Source organism: Trifolium pratense, linkage group LG7 (assembly GCF_020283565.1).
Source record: "Trifolium pratense cultivar HEN17-A07 linkage group LG7, ARS_RC_1.1, whole genome shotgun sequence".
In the NCBI taxonomy this organism is placed as follows: Eukaryota; Viridiplantae; Streptophyta; class Magnoliopsida; order Fabales; family Fabaceae; genus Trifolium; species Trifolium pratense.
Window position 1 is genome coordinate 36,030,997 of NC_060065.1, and position 17,702 is coordinate 36,048,698.

Below are 17,702 nucleotides of genomic sequence, written 5' to 3' on the forward strand. Positions count from 1 at the left end.
ACATCATTAATTATAGTACTTTAATTTCTTAAAAGAATCAAAATTTCGGATAAAAAAAAAAAAATTAAGGGAATAATTATTATTAAATTGGACATATTTATTCGGGTTTCAGCTTGACAAAAAATTGAATCATCCTGAAGGTCTTAGGTTCGATTCTCTTGTAGTAATTTAGATGAACTAATTTAGGTTCTTAAAAAAATAAAAATTAATAATAAAATGAATTTTGATTTATTTGTAAAGATTTTTTTATATATATATATATATCCAATAACGCGTTGTCTTTTATTTATTGATAATGTGTTTCTAATGACCATGATATCTCGATATATTGATAAAAACTATAATTTAGCAAAAAACGAAAAATGAATTCGTAAGCCGAAATCGAAGAATCGAGTCGACAGACACTATCATCGTTTGGAGGTGAGTGTGAAAATGGCGTGCTTACATGACCACAGTTGTGAAGATCATGATTGTTCTTCTGATTGGTCTCTTTACAAACACATCGACCTTGACAAGGTTTGTTCACACCAAAACCCTTTCCAACCTTTTTCTTTAATTTCAAATTTTTAATTTCAAATTATGATTTTTCAGGTATCTGCTTTGAATGAAGCAACTACTGGTACTGTTAAATCAGTTTTCAAAGCTTGGGAACATCGTTTGAATACTTCTGGGGTAATATACTATTAATTTTTAGTGTTACTTTTGTTGCTGCTAGATATGATTATTATGAATATTTAAGGTTCCTTAACATGTAATAATGTATCATTTTTTTTTTTGTTTATTAACAGGAACACTTGGAAAGTAATGAGGGTGATCCTGAGTTACTTGTATTCATTCCGTAAGTTACTTGTATTCGTCTTTGAATCACTATTTTATTACATCACAATTTTGCAACCTATTTCTTTATGATGAAATTGTCAAATTTTGTATGATTAAAATGCCTAGTTTTATGACAATCAACATCTAGGTCTCGTGAGCTAAGCTCAGTTGGTAGGTATATTGCAATATATATGTCGGGGTTGTGATTCCAACCCCGGACACCCCATTTATTCACTTTAAAGGTGTAATTTATAGCCACTAGGCTACTTGACAAAAAAAATGCCTAGTTTTAAAACACTGAGGTCCTGTTTGGTGTTCGGCCCAAGGACCGACTAAGTCGGGAGACTCATCCCACTGTCCACTAGTGGAGGGCCCAATTGAAGCCAGATGGACTGGCTGGCCCAACACATAAATTGGCACCGGGAGGATTTGAACGAGACCTAGAGAAGAGCACACTCTGAGGTCCTAAGCTTATCATATAAAAGTTTATGTATAAGCTATCACAAAAGATATAATTAAGTCAAAATATTTTCATATAAGCTATACGTTGTTTTCATAAGCTATTTTAGAGAGCTTATGAAAATAAGCTGAAACAATATACAAACATGTCATAAGCTGTTTTTGTATGTTCTCCTAACGAGTCTCTCAAGTACTTATATCAGTAGATGAGCTTGAATAAACCAATTCAAATAGACCCTATGTGTAATATAGCTGCTTATCATAGTTTCATAAAGCAATGAGTGTATGTGTACCTCTTAGGCATTATGCATATAAATTAATCACTTCTGAGATATTGAAATATTTCGGACAGTGGCACTTAACATGTAAACTGAGTTATTTTTTTGGATAAAATCTGTCTGATTAAATATTGATGTAACACTAACAGTACGACGCCCTTTATTGTGAATAAAACAATTTTTCTTCTAAATTGGACTGAACTACATAATATGATTCTAGTGGGATGTGCTTTGGATGTTAAAAAGGAAAAGCAGTATATATTTCTTAGCAGCAATACTTTCTGTTTTAGTTTACTTTGAAAAATAATAATAATTTCAGCTTATTTATGTTACATGAACCAGAGCTCACTGGCATTAACTGTAGTTCTTGACTGTAGAGTTTTTCTTTTAATCTCATGACTACTGTATTTAATAGGAAGAAATAAATGTGTGACTGCTTGTTTTTAAACATGTATTGAAGAATGTTTCTTTTCATTGTAAAGCTTTTTATTTTATTTTTTTCAAACTTGAGATTTGTATGGTTTGTGTTCTGCTAAAAACAGTAATCACAATGATTGTCACATTCTCCATTTGTATTTATAGCACTGGTCTTACAAACTCTCAAATGACTTGTTATGCTTCTTTATTTGATAGATTTACTTCAGATGTCAAGATTAAGAGCATATCCATAGTTGGTGGAGCTGATGGAACAAGTCCTTCCAAGATGAGAGCGTAAGTTGTTATGGTTTTTATTAGCTTTATTGTATTTGGTGGACTTTTTTCATGCACGACTTTTGATACTAATTCCTGAAAGTAGTTCTGTTTTAAGTTCAGAGGAAAGTACCAGTTTCTGCAATTTTAGTTTTTGGTTTATGCTTCTCTTTGACATAAACTGAGTTTAAAATGGATGTTGTTGCTTTATCAGTTCACTATTTAAATCTCGCATCTATGACTGTATGACATTTATCATTCATTGATGATTGGCTCAAAATTGTGATCTATATTTTTTCCTAGAGTCCAGCCCTGTGACTCAATTTGAATTGTTCATCCGGCATAGACTACTTTTACATAACCACCTTATCCTCCATCATCTGTGTTGTTGTATGATTGAGTTCTTATATTCTTGGTTGGATATCGAGGCGATTAATATAAAATATAAATATCTTAGTACATGCTTTTGCAAAATGAACCTTTTTTTTTTCTTCTTTCATAAATGTACTGGAGATTTAACCTCGGGAGGAGATGTTGTAAGATGAAAGCTTAAACTAACAATAAATGTTTTTTTGACCACTTTTCTATTACTAAATTTTTCATAAAGACAACTTATTTAGTGCTTGGACGAACAAGGCTTACTTATTTCAAATATTTTCTACACAAAAGACTGAGAACTTCGACTTGATTTAGGTTCATCAATCGAGATGGCATCGACTTCTCAGATGCACAAAGCATGCAAGCTATTCAGGTATAGTTTCTTTCAAAATTTTCAAGGAACTCATTGACAACTCGACACCACAACTTGTATTATACTGATGTTTATTTGTAATAAAAGGAATGGGATTTGGCTGAGAATATGCAAGGAGTATTGGAATACCAGACAAGGTAATCATTATCATTTACCAACTTCTCATTTTAGTTAATCCATCACATTGGCTTTGTCTACAACCACCCTTCCCAAAAATATTGTGAAATATTCATTAAAGGCAATATTTCACATATGAAATTCAACTGCTATGTGATATCAATGTTGTATATTCACATACCATCACTAGTAAAGGGCAATATTGCTTTGTGTTATTGGAGTTTTCTTCTGTCTCTGCCATCATGATTTTTTAATGCATTGATCCTTTTGATTAGATATTCTAAATTTCAAAGTGTGGGAAATATTACATTGCACTTTCCTGATAATTTTGGAGGCGACACTACCAAAATACACTATATTGGCCTTAAAGGCGAAGCTACTCAGGTACTTTTTTACCATAAAATTCAGGGCTGTTGGTTGCATATAGCTTAGTCAAAGTATTAACTTTATTGTTTATTGTATAGTTAAAGAGGGATGTCGTTGCCACTATTGTTTACGAGCTTATGCCAAATCCTTCTGATCACAAGTAAGTACTGAACTCTTGCCATCATCATAATATCACTTAATTTTTATCTCTTTCCATGGCTTTCATCTAAATGACGGAGACTTAACAACAGTGTTGAGTTCTCTACATTAGGCATTTTTAATCTCAGTTTTCGCAATATACCTTGGTCTATTGGCAAATCATAAATGATTGTCCTCTAGAACTTGAACTGTCTTCCATTGTCTCATTGATCTTAGTTTATATATAGCTTCTGCAATTAGTTTCTTAAGTCAAATCCAATTGCTAGAACCTGTAAAAGATAGTCCATGTCTCAGTACTAGGTCAGTTTAGAGAAGCACCAATTCGAGATTTAAATGCAATTCTTGGTTGCAAATTCGCAATGGTCATTGATAAAATGTTGCGTACATGATGCTTTCAATGTCTTTATGAAGCATAGTTTTCTTGTCTTTGTTCATTGTTTTCTTTCTTCTATAAAATTCCATGTTTTTGTACATCATTACATTGGTATGGTTTCATGAGATTCACTATGCCATAATTGTTCTTCTTTTCTAATCCCTAACACATTCTTTTGTAGGACACGTGCTGAAACCGGTGGGGGCTTTTCACATGTCGAGTGAAAATACATTTTCAATGATTTTATTTTGTTACTAGATAGCTACCTCTCGAATAAAAAAAGAATGCAGTTAGATAGCTAAAAAATACCATGCAATGAAATAATTTTGGTCCCGGTGTTGATGTAAGTTACATATGAAATTCTGTGGCTAGATACTTGTTGACCTGGATGATGAATATCAATGATGTTATGTTATGAGTTATGAGAATCTAAATATCTTGTAGAACAATGGAAATACTAAGCATTATAAATTCTTTTCTCTTTGTCTTTGACGTTTGAAAGAATATGTTCTTTTGGAAAAAAGCAGTGAAAAGGGTTAGATGCAATTTTTGTTGGTTGAGATGCAATGACTTTCCTTAAAGAAACGAATCTGATTCTGTTGTATTGTAGTTGAGCAAACTTGTATGTATGAGGTTTGTTTGAAAGGAAGAAAAATGCGATTTAACTTTCTATTGTTTGGTTGGCTAAGAAGAAAATCTGGATGGGTAATTAAGAGCATCCGCAATGGAGCTTTCCATGTTTGGGTATTTAATTGGATTTCACGTGTACACATCACTCATTTATAATTTTTAAGTATTTAAAATAATAATTATAGTTTTGGCAAAAAAAAAAATCGAAGTACCGGTAAACTTATGAAGTGAAAATGAGTTATGTAGCGACCTTAAAAAAAAAAGTTAATAAAAGGCGCCCAATAGCCCAAAAGAAAAATTACGTAGAAATTAATCGGGGAGTAGAGATAGAAATTAACCACGGAGTAGTAGAGACTCCCAAAAAATGAGCGCTTAACAAAGGCCTAGCTTCAGCAGGAGGTTGATCTAAACGATTAATACCATTTTTCAAATTAGCAAACATAGCAAACCAATATGCAACCGTGTTTGCCTCTCTATAAATATGCATGATTCGCACCACCTAATTTCGACCAAGTAAATCGCGAATTGTTATAGCAATCCTCCAACATGTCGCACTCCCAAGTCCCAACTAGCGCACCTGACTAGTACTTAACTATTGCCTTTGAATCCACTTGTATTTCCAATTGAAAATTGTGAGCTTTAACAACCTTTAGTCCCTTAAGGACTCCACATCTTTGACATCAAACACATTCGTCAATCCCAGATATTTTGCATATCCGCAAACCCGTCTACTGTTACTATCTCCGAGCACACCTCAATATATTCTCCATTATGTTTAGAAGCTCCATCAATAGACCATTTGGTGATGCCCTCCAAATTATAGTATCATTCAAGATTCAAGGCTCTGGCATGTAGTGTTATTTTGCATATATCATTAGTATCATGCATGTTCATAATTGTTGCAATATAATCAAGATTCCATATATTATCAATTGAATGGAACAATTGTGATACTTTCAACCTTGTTTACCTAACATTGCGAGGTTGAAACCTTTGAGGTCTCAAAAAATTTAGTCCACCTTGATCCTTACAAGTTGTCATCTTATCACATTGTAACCACTTTTCTTTGAAACTTTGTAGAAAGAATTCATGATGCACTCAATTTCATCTCCAAGAGTAGTAGGAAGAAGATAAACATCTGTGTCACCCCTTCAAATATTGCCCTTATAAAAGACAAAAAATATGTTCCTAAAAAAAGTAGTTAAAAAGAGCTAAATTGAGAACCAATAAATAAAAATACTGGCTAATGATACGGTGGACCACCTTTACAAGTAGGTTACTCATTTTCACAATTCACTCTTGACAAAATTTATTTCAAAAATGTCATTTTCACCATTTCAATGTAGAATTGATTAGTTTTTTTTAACCGTGTCTTTTAATTATCACCGATTTACTATTTATTTGCAAAGTACAATATTAGTAGTATATTTCTATGTGCTTTTATAATAGTCAAAATACACGCCAATACTACAAGGATATAAGGTTTGAACTTCAAGATTTTTGGAGTGTAATTTTTCATTTTAATTTTTTTTTTTCTATTTTAAACAGTTACATCTTCCTTTCACTCTAAATTAAAAATAATAATAATTTTTTAATAAAAATATAATTATTTTTTATCTTTAAGATTTTTTTATGTTAGTAAAAAAAAATTCTTTTTATGTTAAAAAAAATATCATTTCTTAAAATTTTATTGGATTTTTGAACCTGTATTTTTTGAACCAAACAAACTTAATTCATATCATTAACTAATAAATGTTCAAAACATAAAGGAATAAGCTCAAATCTATGGAAACTAGTCCAAACATTGGCCGCCCTACCAAGAGCATGAGCAATCAAATTCGCTTGTCTCCTAACAAACTTTACCTCAAAGTTTACATAAGAAGATAACATAAAAAGAATAATGATATTAACAATTAAACTAAATTCCGAATTGCCCCGTCTTCTCGAATGGATAGCGTCGACCAACAACTTTGAGTCACTTTCAAATTGAACTCGCTCAAATTCACGATGGATAGCCTCTTTCATAGCATGTAAAAGTGTCAATGCTTCGCATTCCACTATGGAATAAAAAGACTGCTGCCATTGAGTCAAGCCAGCCACAAAATTCCCATCGGTATCACAAAAGCAAAGACCCATAGAAGTAACACTGGACCCAGCTACAAACGCAGCATCAACATTACATTTTATTCATCCCACTCCTGGTTTCTCCCACCGAACCGGCCTAGGATCCTCAACAGGAACAACGTTATGACGCTACAGTTGGTGGACAGTAAACCACTCATTCAAGACTACGAACGCCATGCTTTCAACTTGGCTCGGGGACTGAATATTGTCATTTCAGATCTTGTCATTTCGATTATGCCAAATGCAAAAAAAAAAAAAAACGATGCAAGTCGTCCTATCATTACACAGTCCTCGTTTATGCACATTCGAAATACCCTGTCTGCGACAGTCCCATGCTGGTAAGCTGCATTATGCATCAACTGTGACAAGTCTGCGACCAACCAACATTCACGAGTTGCTACACATCCAAAAAACACATGAATATCATCTTCAACCGCAACATTGCACACATGACAGCTTAGTTCACATTCTACATAATGTTGTCTCAAGCGGACTCGCGTCAGCAGACACCCCCTACACAACCTCCATAGTAAGTGACGCGTTTTGTGAGGAGATTGAGCTTTCCAAATCTCATTCCAACTGCCCTCTACATGGTGCATATCGTTTCGAATAATACATCTCATGGTTAGATTGTAACCATATTTAACTGAATAGCATCCATTCCTTTCCTCCTCTCAAACCATGTTATCCTCTTTAACCGAACTAATAAGAGGGGTTGAAATAATCTCGTCCACTACCCGACCTGTAAACAAGTTACGAATCTTAGCTATATCCCACACTTTATAATTCTCAAGTAACAAGTCTTTAACAACTAAATGATACATATCTTTCACTTGAGGTGAGGACACCCAGCGATCACCCTTTCCACGCAGCCATGGATCATACATAACACGGATTTTGTCGCCACTACCAATCCGCCACCTACACCCACGTAAAAGAATTTGTCTAGCCTTTCAAATACTACGCCACGCAAAGCTAGGATTATGACCCAAAGATGCTTCGAGTAACGATGAGCGTGGGAAATACCTTGCTTTAACTAGTTTAGCCGCCAACGAGTCCGAATTTTGAATGATGTTTGATGCTTGTTTAGCCACCATTGCCATATTGAACGCTTCAAAATTACGAAAGCCTAAACCACCCTTCGCCTTAGGGCAAGCAAGTTTGTCCCAAGCTAACTAGTGGATCCCTTTATTGTTGTTACCTCCGCCTCCCCACCAAAAGACATTCAACATTTTCTCGATATCGTCAACGAATGAGGAAGGAAGGATAAACATACTCATAACATATGATGGGATGGCTTGAAGCACAGATTTTATCACGACCTCCTTACCAGCCTTAGACAATGCTCTTCCCCTCCGAGAATTCATTTTCTTCCAAATACGATCTTTATGTAAGAGAATATTGCTTTCTTACCCCTTCCTATCATAGACGGAAGACCAAGATATATACCTGTATTAAAAAACATTAAACATATTTTTTTGAGTATTTATATGTCTCTCTATGGTTAATAATAAGTAAACCACGTTGTCTAATCTCCACACCACACTCTTCTCCGCCGCCGCTACTGTTCTTCTAACTCAGCCACCGTCACTTCTGACTGATAACCACACCAAAAAACCCTAATTTACAACCATGCCGGCGGCGTGTACTGGGGTTACAATGATGGGTTCTTTGCAACAACCCCTTTGGACAAAGTTGCATAATTTCTCTGGGTATACCACTACTACTAATGGTTTTAAACCTCAACAAATCAATTTCAACAATACTTTGAAGCCTTGTAAAGTTTCTCATGTTGAAGGAACTTTAGTCACTGGAAATACATCACCTTTCTCCTCTGTCCCTCAAATTGGAGGTACCATTTTCACATTTTATTACATTTCCTTTCATATCTTTATTATTCTGTCTAGTTTATTTTAATCTAGTTTGATTTGATGTTATTATTGTTAGTAATTTATGTATGACAATCAGCTTAATTAAGTGCTTATAGCATAAGTATTTATCATATAAGGACCTGTTTGAATTGTCTTATTTTAAAGCTTATGCGAAACAACTTATACAAATAAATAAGCTTTCACTTATTATTGTAAGTTTTTCAAGATAGTTTATGATAAAACAGCTTATAAAGATACAATTTTTGTTAGTAAAAACTTATGAATTAACATAAAAGTTTATTTATTCGGATAAGCTATTTTCATAAGCTCAAAAATAAGCCAAATCCAAACGGGCTCTAAGTGTTTATGTATAACGTATTTTTATATCACAAGATAAAATAAAGTCTTTTTTTTCTTCATATAAGCTATAAGCTGTTTTTGTAAGCTTTTCTGGGGAGATTATGGAAATCAGTTTAAAACAGCTTATAGACTTGTCAAGAAGTTGTTTTTCGTAAGTTCTCCCAAACAGTCTTACAAGTATCAATCTAAATAGGGCTGATGTGATCAACATATGTATGGCTAATTGGTGATTTTTGTTTGTTTTTGGAATCATTTCAATTACAAATATCAGGTGATGGAGCTAGCTTCTTGGACTATGGCTTGAGTGAAGCTGATCCTGATGTTCATGAGATAATCAACAAGGAAAAGGACCGTCAATTTAAAAGTCTTGAACTTATTGCTTCTGAGAATTTTACATCTAGAGCTGTGATGGAAGCAGTTGGCTCATGCCTCACAAACAAGTACTCGGAAGGTTTGCCGGGTAAAAGGTAAAATCTTATTTACTTTTTTGCTAAAAATGAGAATTTTACTTAAAGCTTCCCTTTTTTCCTTATACTGTAACTTTGTTGATTGAATTCCATTATACATGTCAGGTATTATGGTGGCAACGAGTACATTGACGAGCTTGAAATCCTATGTCAAGAAAGGGCACTTGCTGCATTTCATTTAGACAGTAACAAGTGGGGTGTAAATGTTCAACCCTTATCTGGTTCCCCGGCTAATTTTGCAGTATACACTGCAATTCTTAAACCACATGATCGGATAATGGTAAACTATTTTTCTTTCACTTAAGTTTGGCTTTTTTGAATTCCAAAATGGAAAAGTCCATTGTGTAATTGTTTTAATGTTTACTGATTTGTTACCAGGGTTTGGATTTGCCTCATGGGGGCCATTTATCTCATGGATTCATGACACCTAAAAGACGTGTATCTGGCACATCAATTTACTTTGAATCTATGCCTTATCGACTTGATGAATCAACAGGTGATTTATATTTTTGTCATTAAATTTGGTTCAGATATATTGGCTTATTTGTGGAATGAATTGGTTTAACATTTTTTTTCATCTACTTTGGAATGAAAACAGGTCTTATTGATTATGATATGCTGGAGAAAACTGCTGCTCTCTTCCGACCAAAACTCATTATTGCTGGTGCTAGTGCTTATCCTCGAGACATTGATTATGCCCGCTTTAGAAAAGTATGTTCTGTACTTGAGCATTTACTGGAATTATAATCCTCATTATCTGCTTCTCTGCATCATATGATTTTTTTTCTTTACAAAAAGCTAATTACATCATTATATATAATGAAAGATTGCAGATTCAGTTGGTGCTTTCCTTATGATGGATATGGCTCACATTAGTGGGCTTGTTGCTGCATCTGTTCTTGCTGATCCCTTTGAGTTCGTTGATATTGTGACCACCACAACCCACAAGGTTTACTTTGAGATATTTGTGTTCGTGTTGTATTTTTCCACTCAAAACTGAAGAAAGAGTTTGATTTTTTGTTTTTGTTTAAAAACAATTATATTTAATTGGAGTTGTGAAATGAATACTTTTCTTCGTAATACTTACAACACTCATGATTTCCTCCAGTCTTTGAGAGGTCCTAGAGGTGGTATGATATTCTTCAAGAAAGATGCTGTGCATGGAGTTGATCTGGAGTCTGCCATTAACAATGCTGTTTTTCCTGGTCTACAGGTACATTTGGATTGTCCTCTCATTAGTTCTTTTTTAACTATTCTGATTGAAAAAGTGCATGAATCATATGTATCTAAGTCAGATGCATTTATCTTCATAGTTTGTGATTTTAATAGTGACAAATTATCCAGGGAGGTCCACATAACCACACAATTGGAGGACTAGCTGTTTGTTTGAAGTATGCCCAATCTCCAGATTTTAAAAATTACCAAAACCAGGTATATATCAGACTCGCTTTTCAGCATTGGTTAGATTATGACATAAAGCACTTCCTTAACGATAACATTACTAAACCTACCATCGTGCAGGTCGTTGCTAATTGTAGAGCTCTTGCTCGCCGATTAACTGAACATGGATATAAACTGGTTTCTGGTGGCAGTGACAATCACCTGGTTCTTGTTGATTTGAGGCCATCTGTAAGCTTCTCGCTCTTGTTTTCTTATGTCAATAAAGTGATAATTCACTCCTGTTTTAGCCGTCCCTAATCTGTTATAGAAATAATGCAGCAGTGTGAAATTCTCATGATTTTACAGTGCTATGTAAATTGCTTACATGCTTTTTAGTATGAAAATTGATGTGATTTGCTTATTGATGTGTATTCTTCTTAGTATCATATCATGATTGTTTTTCATATTAATCAATATCACGTCCTTTAGGGTATTGATGGTGCTCGGGCGGAGAAAATTCTTGACATGGCTTCTATAACCCTCAACAAGAATTCAGTGCCTGGTAAGTGAACTGCTGCTTTTTGCATATCATTTAGGGAGTGTTTGGTATGTGGAGTCGTTTTTCATTCCTAGGAGTCATGTTTCCTAGAAATGCTTAAAATGTGTTTGATATGCTTTAAGTTTTTCACCTTAATGGGAGTTTTGGATTCCCATACCATTTTGGAAATGTTTTGCTGAGAAATAACATTCAAAAAATATTTATAGGAATGCTAGCTTCTCAAGAGTATTCTTTAAAACATTCTTTCATACCAATCATGACAATTTGAGATTCCCAAATTAAGAGTTAGAAAAATCCCACTACCAAACATATCCCTTAGTTTGCATTTTTTACTTATTATCCGTGATTATTACTGACGCGTGCTAATTACAAAAGGTGACAAAAGTGCTCTAGTTCCGGGAGGCATTCGCATTGGATCACCTGCAATGACAACAAGAGGACTTGGTGAGAAAGAATTTGAACTAATTGCAGACTTGATTCATGAGGGTGTGCAGATAAGTCTTGAAGCCAAAAGTTTGGTCTCAGGAACTAAGGTTCAAGATTTTACGAACTTTGTGTTATCTCCTGATTTTCCTTTGGGAGACAAGGTTTCAGATTTGCGGAGGAGAGTTGAAGCTTTTGCTACTCGGTATCCTATTCCTGGAGTCTAATCCTACTTAATGAGTGCCAAAGACTCTTTTAGGACACTGTTGAAAATTTTGATATGATAATAATTACATGTTTTATTTTTGTGTTGATGTTAATATTGGTAATTTTACGTTTTCTGGCAAAATGTGGCTTCTAATGGAATTGCTCTAATTGCATCCTAGAACTACTTTTTAGTTCTTTGCTTGTCTAAAACCAATGCTTATCAAGGTTTTATTGTTGCATTATGCTCTAATAGTGATGAGTATTGAATGATGTAGCGATGGTTATAGTTAACCAATGTTTTAAAGTTTGAAAGTCGTTTTAGTTGTACGAAGCTTTATATCGGTCTTCAAAGATTACAGCGCTGTTACTTCTACTGTTACTTCAGAATTGTTATGACAATCTCTTACAGAGATTCCGACTTACTAGTAACTTATCTGTCAAATTATGCAATGCCCATTATCACTGACTTATGATTCTGCTTGAGTTTGTTTCAACAATTAGTTCTTCTAAAATGATGATCCTAAAAAGATAGTTATACCCCTTGTGAGCAGCAGATGTGTTAGGAATTGGAGGGTAACATGGTTCCAAATCATATTCATAGGGGAGGATTAACTACCTAACTTGTGCTTATAAAAAAACTACCTAACAACCATCAACAAACTTTTGAGGGAGTTATAACTAACTAACCAAATAACTAACTCACTAATCAATAGGTAATTTGTGTTTGTTTACAGGGATCTAAGAAAAGGAAAACAATCACAATTAAACATTTTAAGAAAGTTATAATGTAGTGGCTAATAGAAAAGCTTTAAAAGATCAAGTGAGTGAATAGTGATAAATACACAATCCAAAAATTTGAGTGAATAGCTCTTGAAGAACAACATTTATAGCCTTTAAATCTTCAAAAGTACTTTTGTGAAGATAAAAAAATTAACAAAATAATCAGAAAGTCACTAGATAAAATATCATTAAGCAACTTTATTCACAACTAGTTATAAATCCATACATATAATTGACTGTATTATTAACGGTGAAAGAGACAGACAGTGTATCAAAATTAAATTCATTTCTTTGAACTTTTGAGTTTTCTCTACCTTAAACCGAAACATTATTCACTCTCCCTAAATTTATTATGAGAAAATAGGATATTCAATATCAATGTAAAATAATTTTAAACTATTATACAATAGCAACCATGTACTTTGTCGAATCACCTCACTATTATGCTTCACCTTAATTGCATGACATGGAAGAATGTTTGATTTCTATTGGATAATGACATAGCATATACATTAAACTTATTTATTGTATAAATAAAATAAAAAATAATAATTCTCATATCATATCAATTACTCCTATTTTTTTATTTTGTCACATTTCAATTAACTAATTATATTAGAGATTATTACATGTAATGCAGCATGGACCTTATAACCCAAGTTATATAAGCAACAAAGCCCATTATTAGTGCCACTTCACTTCACCTTTCATTTTTCGATTAATAAAAACCCCCAAAAGCGATTAAATTCACAATTCATTCTTCACTTTGGAACTGCGAAACAGAAACAAAGCAAAAATGGCTGTAGAAGATACCCCAAAATCCATCATCACCGACGATCAAATCCCACCAAACCCTAACAACGAAGAAATCAACAACAACGATCTCGAAGATGGTGAGATCCTCGAAGAAGGAGACGATTCCTCCGCCACTTCCAAACCCAATTCCGCCGCTCTTCATCCTCTCGAGAATTCTTGGACTTTCTGGTTCGATAACCCTCAAGCTAAATCCAAACAAGCTGCTTGGGGTAGCTCTATTCGACCCGTCTACACTTTCTCTACTGTTGAAGAGTTTTGGAGGTAAATCTTCAATCTTTTTCAATTTTAGGTTTTTGGGTCACGAAAAAATCGTTCTTTTATTGTTTCTAGGTTTTTGGGTTAATCTTGTTCCTAAAATGATTTCTTGAATAATCATTCTTTTAGGTTCTTTCAGCATTTACAATAACATTCATTTTTAGGTCACAAAAAAATCATTTTTTTAATTGTTTTTAGGTTAATCTTGCTTCTGAAATGTTTTCTTGGTTTTTGCAGCATTTACAATAACATTCATCATCCTAGCAAGTTGGCTTTTGGAGCTGATTTTCATTGCTTCAAGCATAAGATTGAACCAAAATGGGAGGATCCTATTTGTGCTAATGGTGGAAAATGGACTGTGCAGTTTTCAAGGGGAAAATCTGATACCAGTTGGTTGTATACGGTATGCAGCTTTTGAATCTTTGATGTGTGTATGTATTGATTTTGATTTGATTATTCTTTGTGATGATGATGATGATGAATAAAAGTATTAATTGGTTATGGTTGTTTTTTGTTCTTGATACTTTATACTTGAAGTTGTTGGCAATGATTGGAGAACAATTTGATCATGGAGATGAAATTTGTGGAGCAGTTGTGAATGTCAGGAGGGTGGATAAAATTTCTATTTGGACTAAGAATGCTACAAATGAAGCTGCTCAGGTAATTTCTTTGTTTTTTCTTTCTTTTGATTTATTAAACTAGATACTAATTATGTTGTTAATGAGTAATATTATGATTTTTTAAGCTAAAGATCTGTATTTGTTATGTTAATGGCACCCCAAAAAATTAACTAGATGGTTCTTGTGAATGAAGTAATTGATGCCCACCCTTATTGTTTGATTGATGTTAAATGTGAATGCCATATATTCATAGTCCTCGAGCTATTTAAATGAACATTTTCACATTTTTGTTGCTTCAAGGCTTTTGTTTGTTGTTTTCCTCCAATAGTTTTTGAAACTGTACTAGATTTTGTTTAGGAATTGGTCTGTTATTCATGAAATTTCATAATTATATGATATTGAAAATCCTCAATCACTTTAGTCCTTTTGGGTAGATCATTTTAGTCCTTGAAGTCAGTGTCACCATGGAGGGACTAATGTGATCGGGAAGTTGAATTTCAGAGATCACTTAGGAATTTCATTGACTTCAAGGACTGATTATTTGACACCATCAATTTTAAGAACTAAACTCTTGATGCTTTTCTGGTTTGAGGGATTTTAAACTCCTATGTTTTCACAATTCCATATAATTTACTCTTGGGCTTGCCAACTAGCTTTCTGTAATGACTATTGACACCAAGAATTATCAATATACCATGTGTCTTTGTATGTGCATGTAAGTATGTAACTGATCTTCTGCCAACTTGAGGAACACATAGACTTATTTTGGTATATTTCAGGTGAGCATTGGAAAACAGTGGAAGGAGTTTCTTGATTATAATGAAACCATTGGCTTTATATTTCATGTAAGTATAACTGAATACCAGTATGCGTTCATATTTGTGTCACTATCTGATATCACCCTAACTGCTGTTCTGCATTGTGATATTTCTGCAGGATGATGCGAAGAAGCATGACAGAAGTGCTAAAAATAAATATGTTGTATGAACTGTATAGCATTCAGACATGGTGGCAAGTGCACGAGAGATGCCCTCAAACATCCAACATGTAGCTCACATGCATTCTGCCCTTTTTAAAATCTGTCATCTTGAGTAGTATTTCCAGATTTATGTACGGATAATCTTTTTGACTGTAGACGATGTTTCATCAATAATAGTGATTTAGTTAAATGCCTCTTTTTGATTGAATGGGAAAAAAAATGCTTGTATCCTAGCATTCAATGTCTGCTCAACTTTTTTCTTTTCTTTCTGTCTTGCCATTAAATCTAATGTAGGGAATATGTTTTGGAAATGTGTGGAAATAAGCAGTTTCATTTGGTAGTTAACTTTCTTCTATAGGGAAATCAGAGCTAGTCACTTGTGAAAGTTGTCTAACTTCTGCAAAACTAGCTTCTTTGTAAAAATGCATTTTTGTTGAGCTTTCTGCCATGAAGCTCCTAGCAGCAGCTAAGGTTTGAAAATCTGGTGCCTTAAACCCATGATTTTGTCCAAAGTATATTGCATTAAACCTATACATATTCACATTTTGTGCTTAGCTAAAGTAAGCAATCACCCAACTGATCAAGAAAATTAATTCCTATGTTTCATGTAGCATAGGAATCTAAAATTAAAATATTTTAGATGCCTAAAGTAAGTAACAAAGACCATCAAAGCTTCGGATGTGTGCAAGACTGTACAAAATGTGTCTTGAAAATTGGAAATCGTTAACTCCTGCATTAAAATAAAACTTATCTTTAACACAAATAAATTTAATATAAGACAAAATAAGTACATTTTAATTTTCGAGTTAACAATGCTAACAAACCTTGCATCACATCAGTACATGTCTCAAGTACATTTCATAAAAGACAAACTAAGTATATTTTAACAGTTTTGTGTGGTACAATAACTAGAGTAATTTAATAATCATCAGTTAAACCAATCAGAATGTTAATTCATAGTATTTTAGTCTACTCTTGGCCTGCTAGTTTGATTAAAGATTTGGAGTGGGGATGTCACTCAAAGAAAGCTTGTCACTGTGGCTTGGAGTAAGGTTTGTACTTCGTTTAACTCCTTCCACTGTGGCCTGGGTATTCTGTCTCTTTGCAAATTTGAAATTGAAATTGTGTTGGGAGCTTGTTCGATCCAACTTGCATTGGGCCTAGTTTCTAAGGAACAGAGTTCTCAAAAACTCCAAACCAATCAATTATCATGTCTTTTCATCAATTTGGTTAATTGGTAATGGTGAGAGTATTAACTTTCGGTTAAGACCCTTGGTGTGGAGTATTAACTTACACCATTTGCTTCAATCCACGGTTAGTCAATTTATTGTTAATTCTAAGCTTCTTTTGAGGGCCTATCGTTCTTTGTGACAGCTCATAGACAAAGTCACTGTTCCCATCTTTGAAAGAGAGGATAAGCTTCTTTGAACTCAATCTCATGATGGTGACTTATCCCTGAAAGATGCATACTCTATCACTTCCCTGTTGGTCAGAACATTGGTTGGGCTAAGCTCATTTGGAATCAACATATCCCACCTTCAAAGTCCCTCCTACTTTGGAGATGCTTGCATGACAAGCTTCCCACTGATGATACTCTTGCTCTCAGAGGCTGTAATCTTCCATCTATGTGTAGCTTATGTTGTCTTCATATGGAAACTTCTTATCACTTATTCCTAGAATTTTGAACATACATTGTATCAGTATATGGAATTGGCTTAGCACAATTTTGAACATACATTGTATTTTTTCTAATAACTCGGAGGTTTTGCAAATTTGTTTGAGAAGCTGGTCCCCACTTTGCAAGCTGGTCGTTCTCTCTGCTATTATCAATTGCTTCAACATCATTTGGTTTTGCAGGAATCAATGTCGTTTTGCAAACAAGTCAATTTCCTTCAGGTCTGCCTTGAACTTAATTGTTGCTAATGTCTCTTTATCTGGGAATAACTCCAAGATGTTGCCTGCTAGATCTTCTATAGAAGAGTTTGTTATCCTAAAGAATTTTCATTTTCAAATTCAGTCTACTATTACAATTGTGATCAAAGAAGTGATTTGGCAACCTCCAATTTTTAATTGGATAAAATGTAACTGTGATGGTGCTGCTGCCAATGGAAATCCAGGTCCTTCAGCTTGTGGAGGTATTTTTCGAGACTGAAATGCTGAATTCTTGGGTGCTTTTGCTTTTAATCTTGGCATTGCTTCTTCTCTTTTTTGCTGAACTG

At 33.9% G+C, this 17,702-nt stretch overlaps 3 protein-coding genes across 3 annotated transcripts; all 3 read left to right on the forward strand.

The window, feature by feature from the left end:
* Nucleotides 1-291: 291 nt before the first annotated feature.
* Nucleotides 292-4,504, forward strand: LOC123897904 (PITH domain-containing protein 1). Its single transcript, XM_045948721.1, has 9 exons — nucleotides 292-516; nucleotides 592-672; nucleotides 789-838; nucleotides 2,190-2,267; nucleotides 2,940-2,997; nucleotides 3,085-3,134; nucleotides 3,390-3,498; nucleotides 3,579-3,640; nucleotides 4,194-4,504. The coding sequence occupies exons 1-9, from the start codon at nucleotides 433-435 to the stop codon at nucleotides 4,234-4,236; spliced, it is 615 nt and encodes a 204-aa protein (XP_045804677.1). The 5' UTR covers nucleotides 292-432; the 3' UTR covers nucleotides 4,237-4,504.
* Nucleotides 4,505-8,174: 3,670 nt separating this feature from the next.
* LOC123897899 (serine hydroxymethyltransferase 3, chloroplastic) lies at nucleotides 8,175-12,275 on the forward strand. Its single transcript, XM_045948715.1, has 11 exons — nucleotides 8,175-8,618; nucleotides 9,269-9,464; nucleotides 9,570-9,744; nucleotides 9,843-9,960; nucleotides 10,063-10,175; nucleotides 10,291-10,413; nucleotides 10,573-10,677; nucleotides 10,809-10,895; nucleotides 10,986-11,093; nucleotides 11,334-11,406; nucleotides 11,779-12,275. The coding sequence occupies exons 1-11, from the start codon at nucleotides 8,399-8,401 to the stop codon at nucleotides 12,051-12,053; spliced, it is 1,593 nt and encodes a 530-aa protein (XP_045804671.1). The 5' UTR covers nucleotides 8,175-8,398; the 3' UTR covers nucleotides 12,054-12,275.
* A 1,232-nt stretch (nucleotides 12,276-13,507) lies between these two features.
* LOC123897902 (eukaryotic translation initiation factor 4E-1-like) lies at nucleotides 13,508-15,735 on the forward strand. The gene is made up of 5 exons (XM_045948719.1): nucleotides 13,508-13,890; nucleotides 14,122-14,287; nucleotides 14,422-14,544; nucleotides 15,284-15,349; nucleotides 15,441-15,735. The coding sequence occupies exons 1-5, from the start codon at nucleotides 13,610-13,612 to the stop codon at nucleotides 15,489-15,491; spliced, it is 687 nt and encodes a 228-aa protein (XP_045804675.1). The 5' UTR covers nucleotides 13,508-13,609; the 3' UTR covers nucleotides 15,492-15,735.
* Nucleotides 15,736-17,702: the final 1,967 nt, after the last annotated feature.

Bases quoted from the DNA above. Each gene is read 5' to 3' on its own strand.
- LOC123897899 (XM_045948715.1), top strand. From the start codon at position 8,399: ATGCCGGCGGCGTGTACTGGGGTTACAATGATGGGTTCTTTGCAACAA. The intron at 9,465-9,569 runs GTAAAATCTTAT...TATACATGTCAG, and splicing joins GAAGGTTTGCCGGGTAAAAG to GTATTATGGTGGCAACGAGT. The intron at 9,745-9,842 runs GTAAACTATTTT...ATTTGTTACCAG, and splicing joins AACCACATGATCGGATAATG to GGTTTGGATTTGCCTCATGG.
- LOC123897902 (XM_045948719.1), top strand. From the start codon at position 13,610: ATGGCTGTAGAAGATACCCCAAAATCCATCATCACCGACGATCAAATC. The intron at 14,288-14,421 runs GTATGCAGCTTT...TTATACTTGAAG, and splicing joins ATACCAGTTGGTTGTATACG to TTGTTGGCAATGATTGGAGA. The intron at 14,545-15,283 runs GTAATTTCTTTG...GGTATATTTCAG, and splicing joins CTACAAATGAAGCTGCTCAG to GTGAGCATTGGAAAACAGTG.
- LOC123897904 (XM_045948721.1), top strand. From the start codon at position 433: ATGGCGTGCTTACATGACCACAGTTGTGAAGATCATGATTGTTCTTCT. The intron at 517-591 runs GTTTGTTCACAC...ATGATTTTTCAG, and splicing joins AACACATCGACCTTGACAAG to GTATCTGCTTTGAATGAAGC. The intron at 3,641-4,193 runs GTAAGTACTGAA...ATTCTTTTGTAG, and splicing joins CCAAATCCTTCTGATCACAA to GACACGTGCTGAAACCGGTG.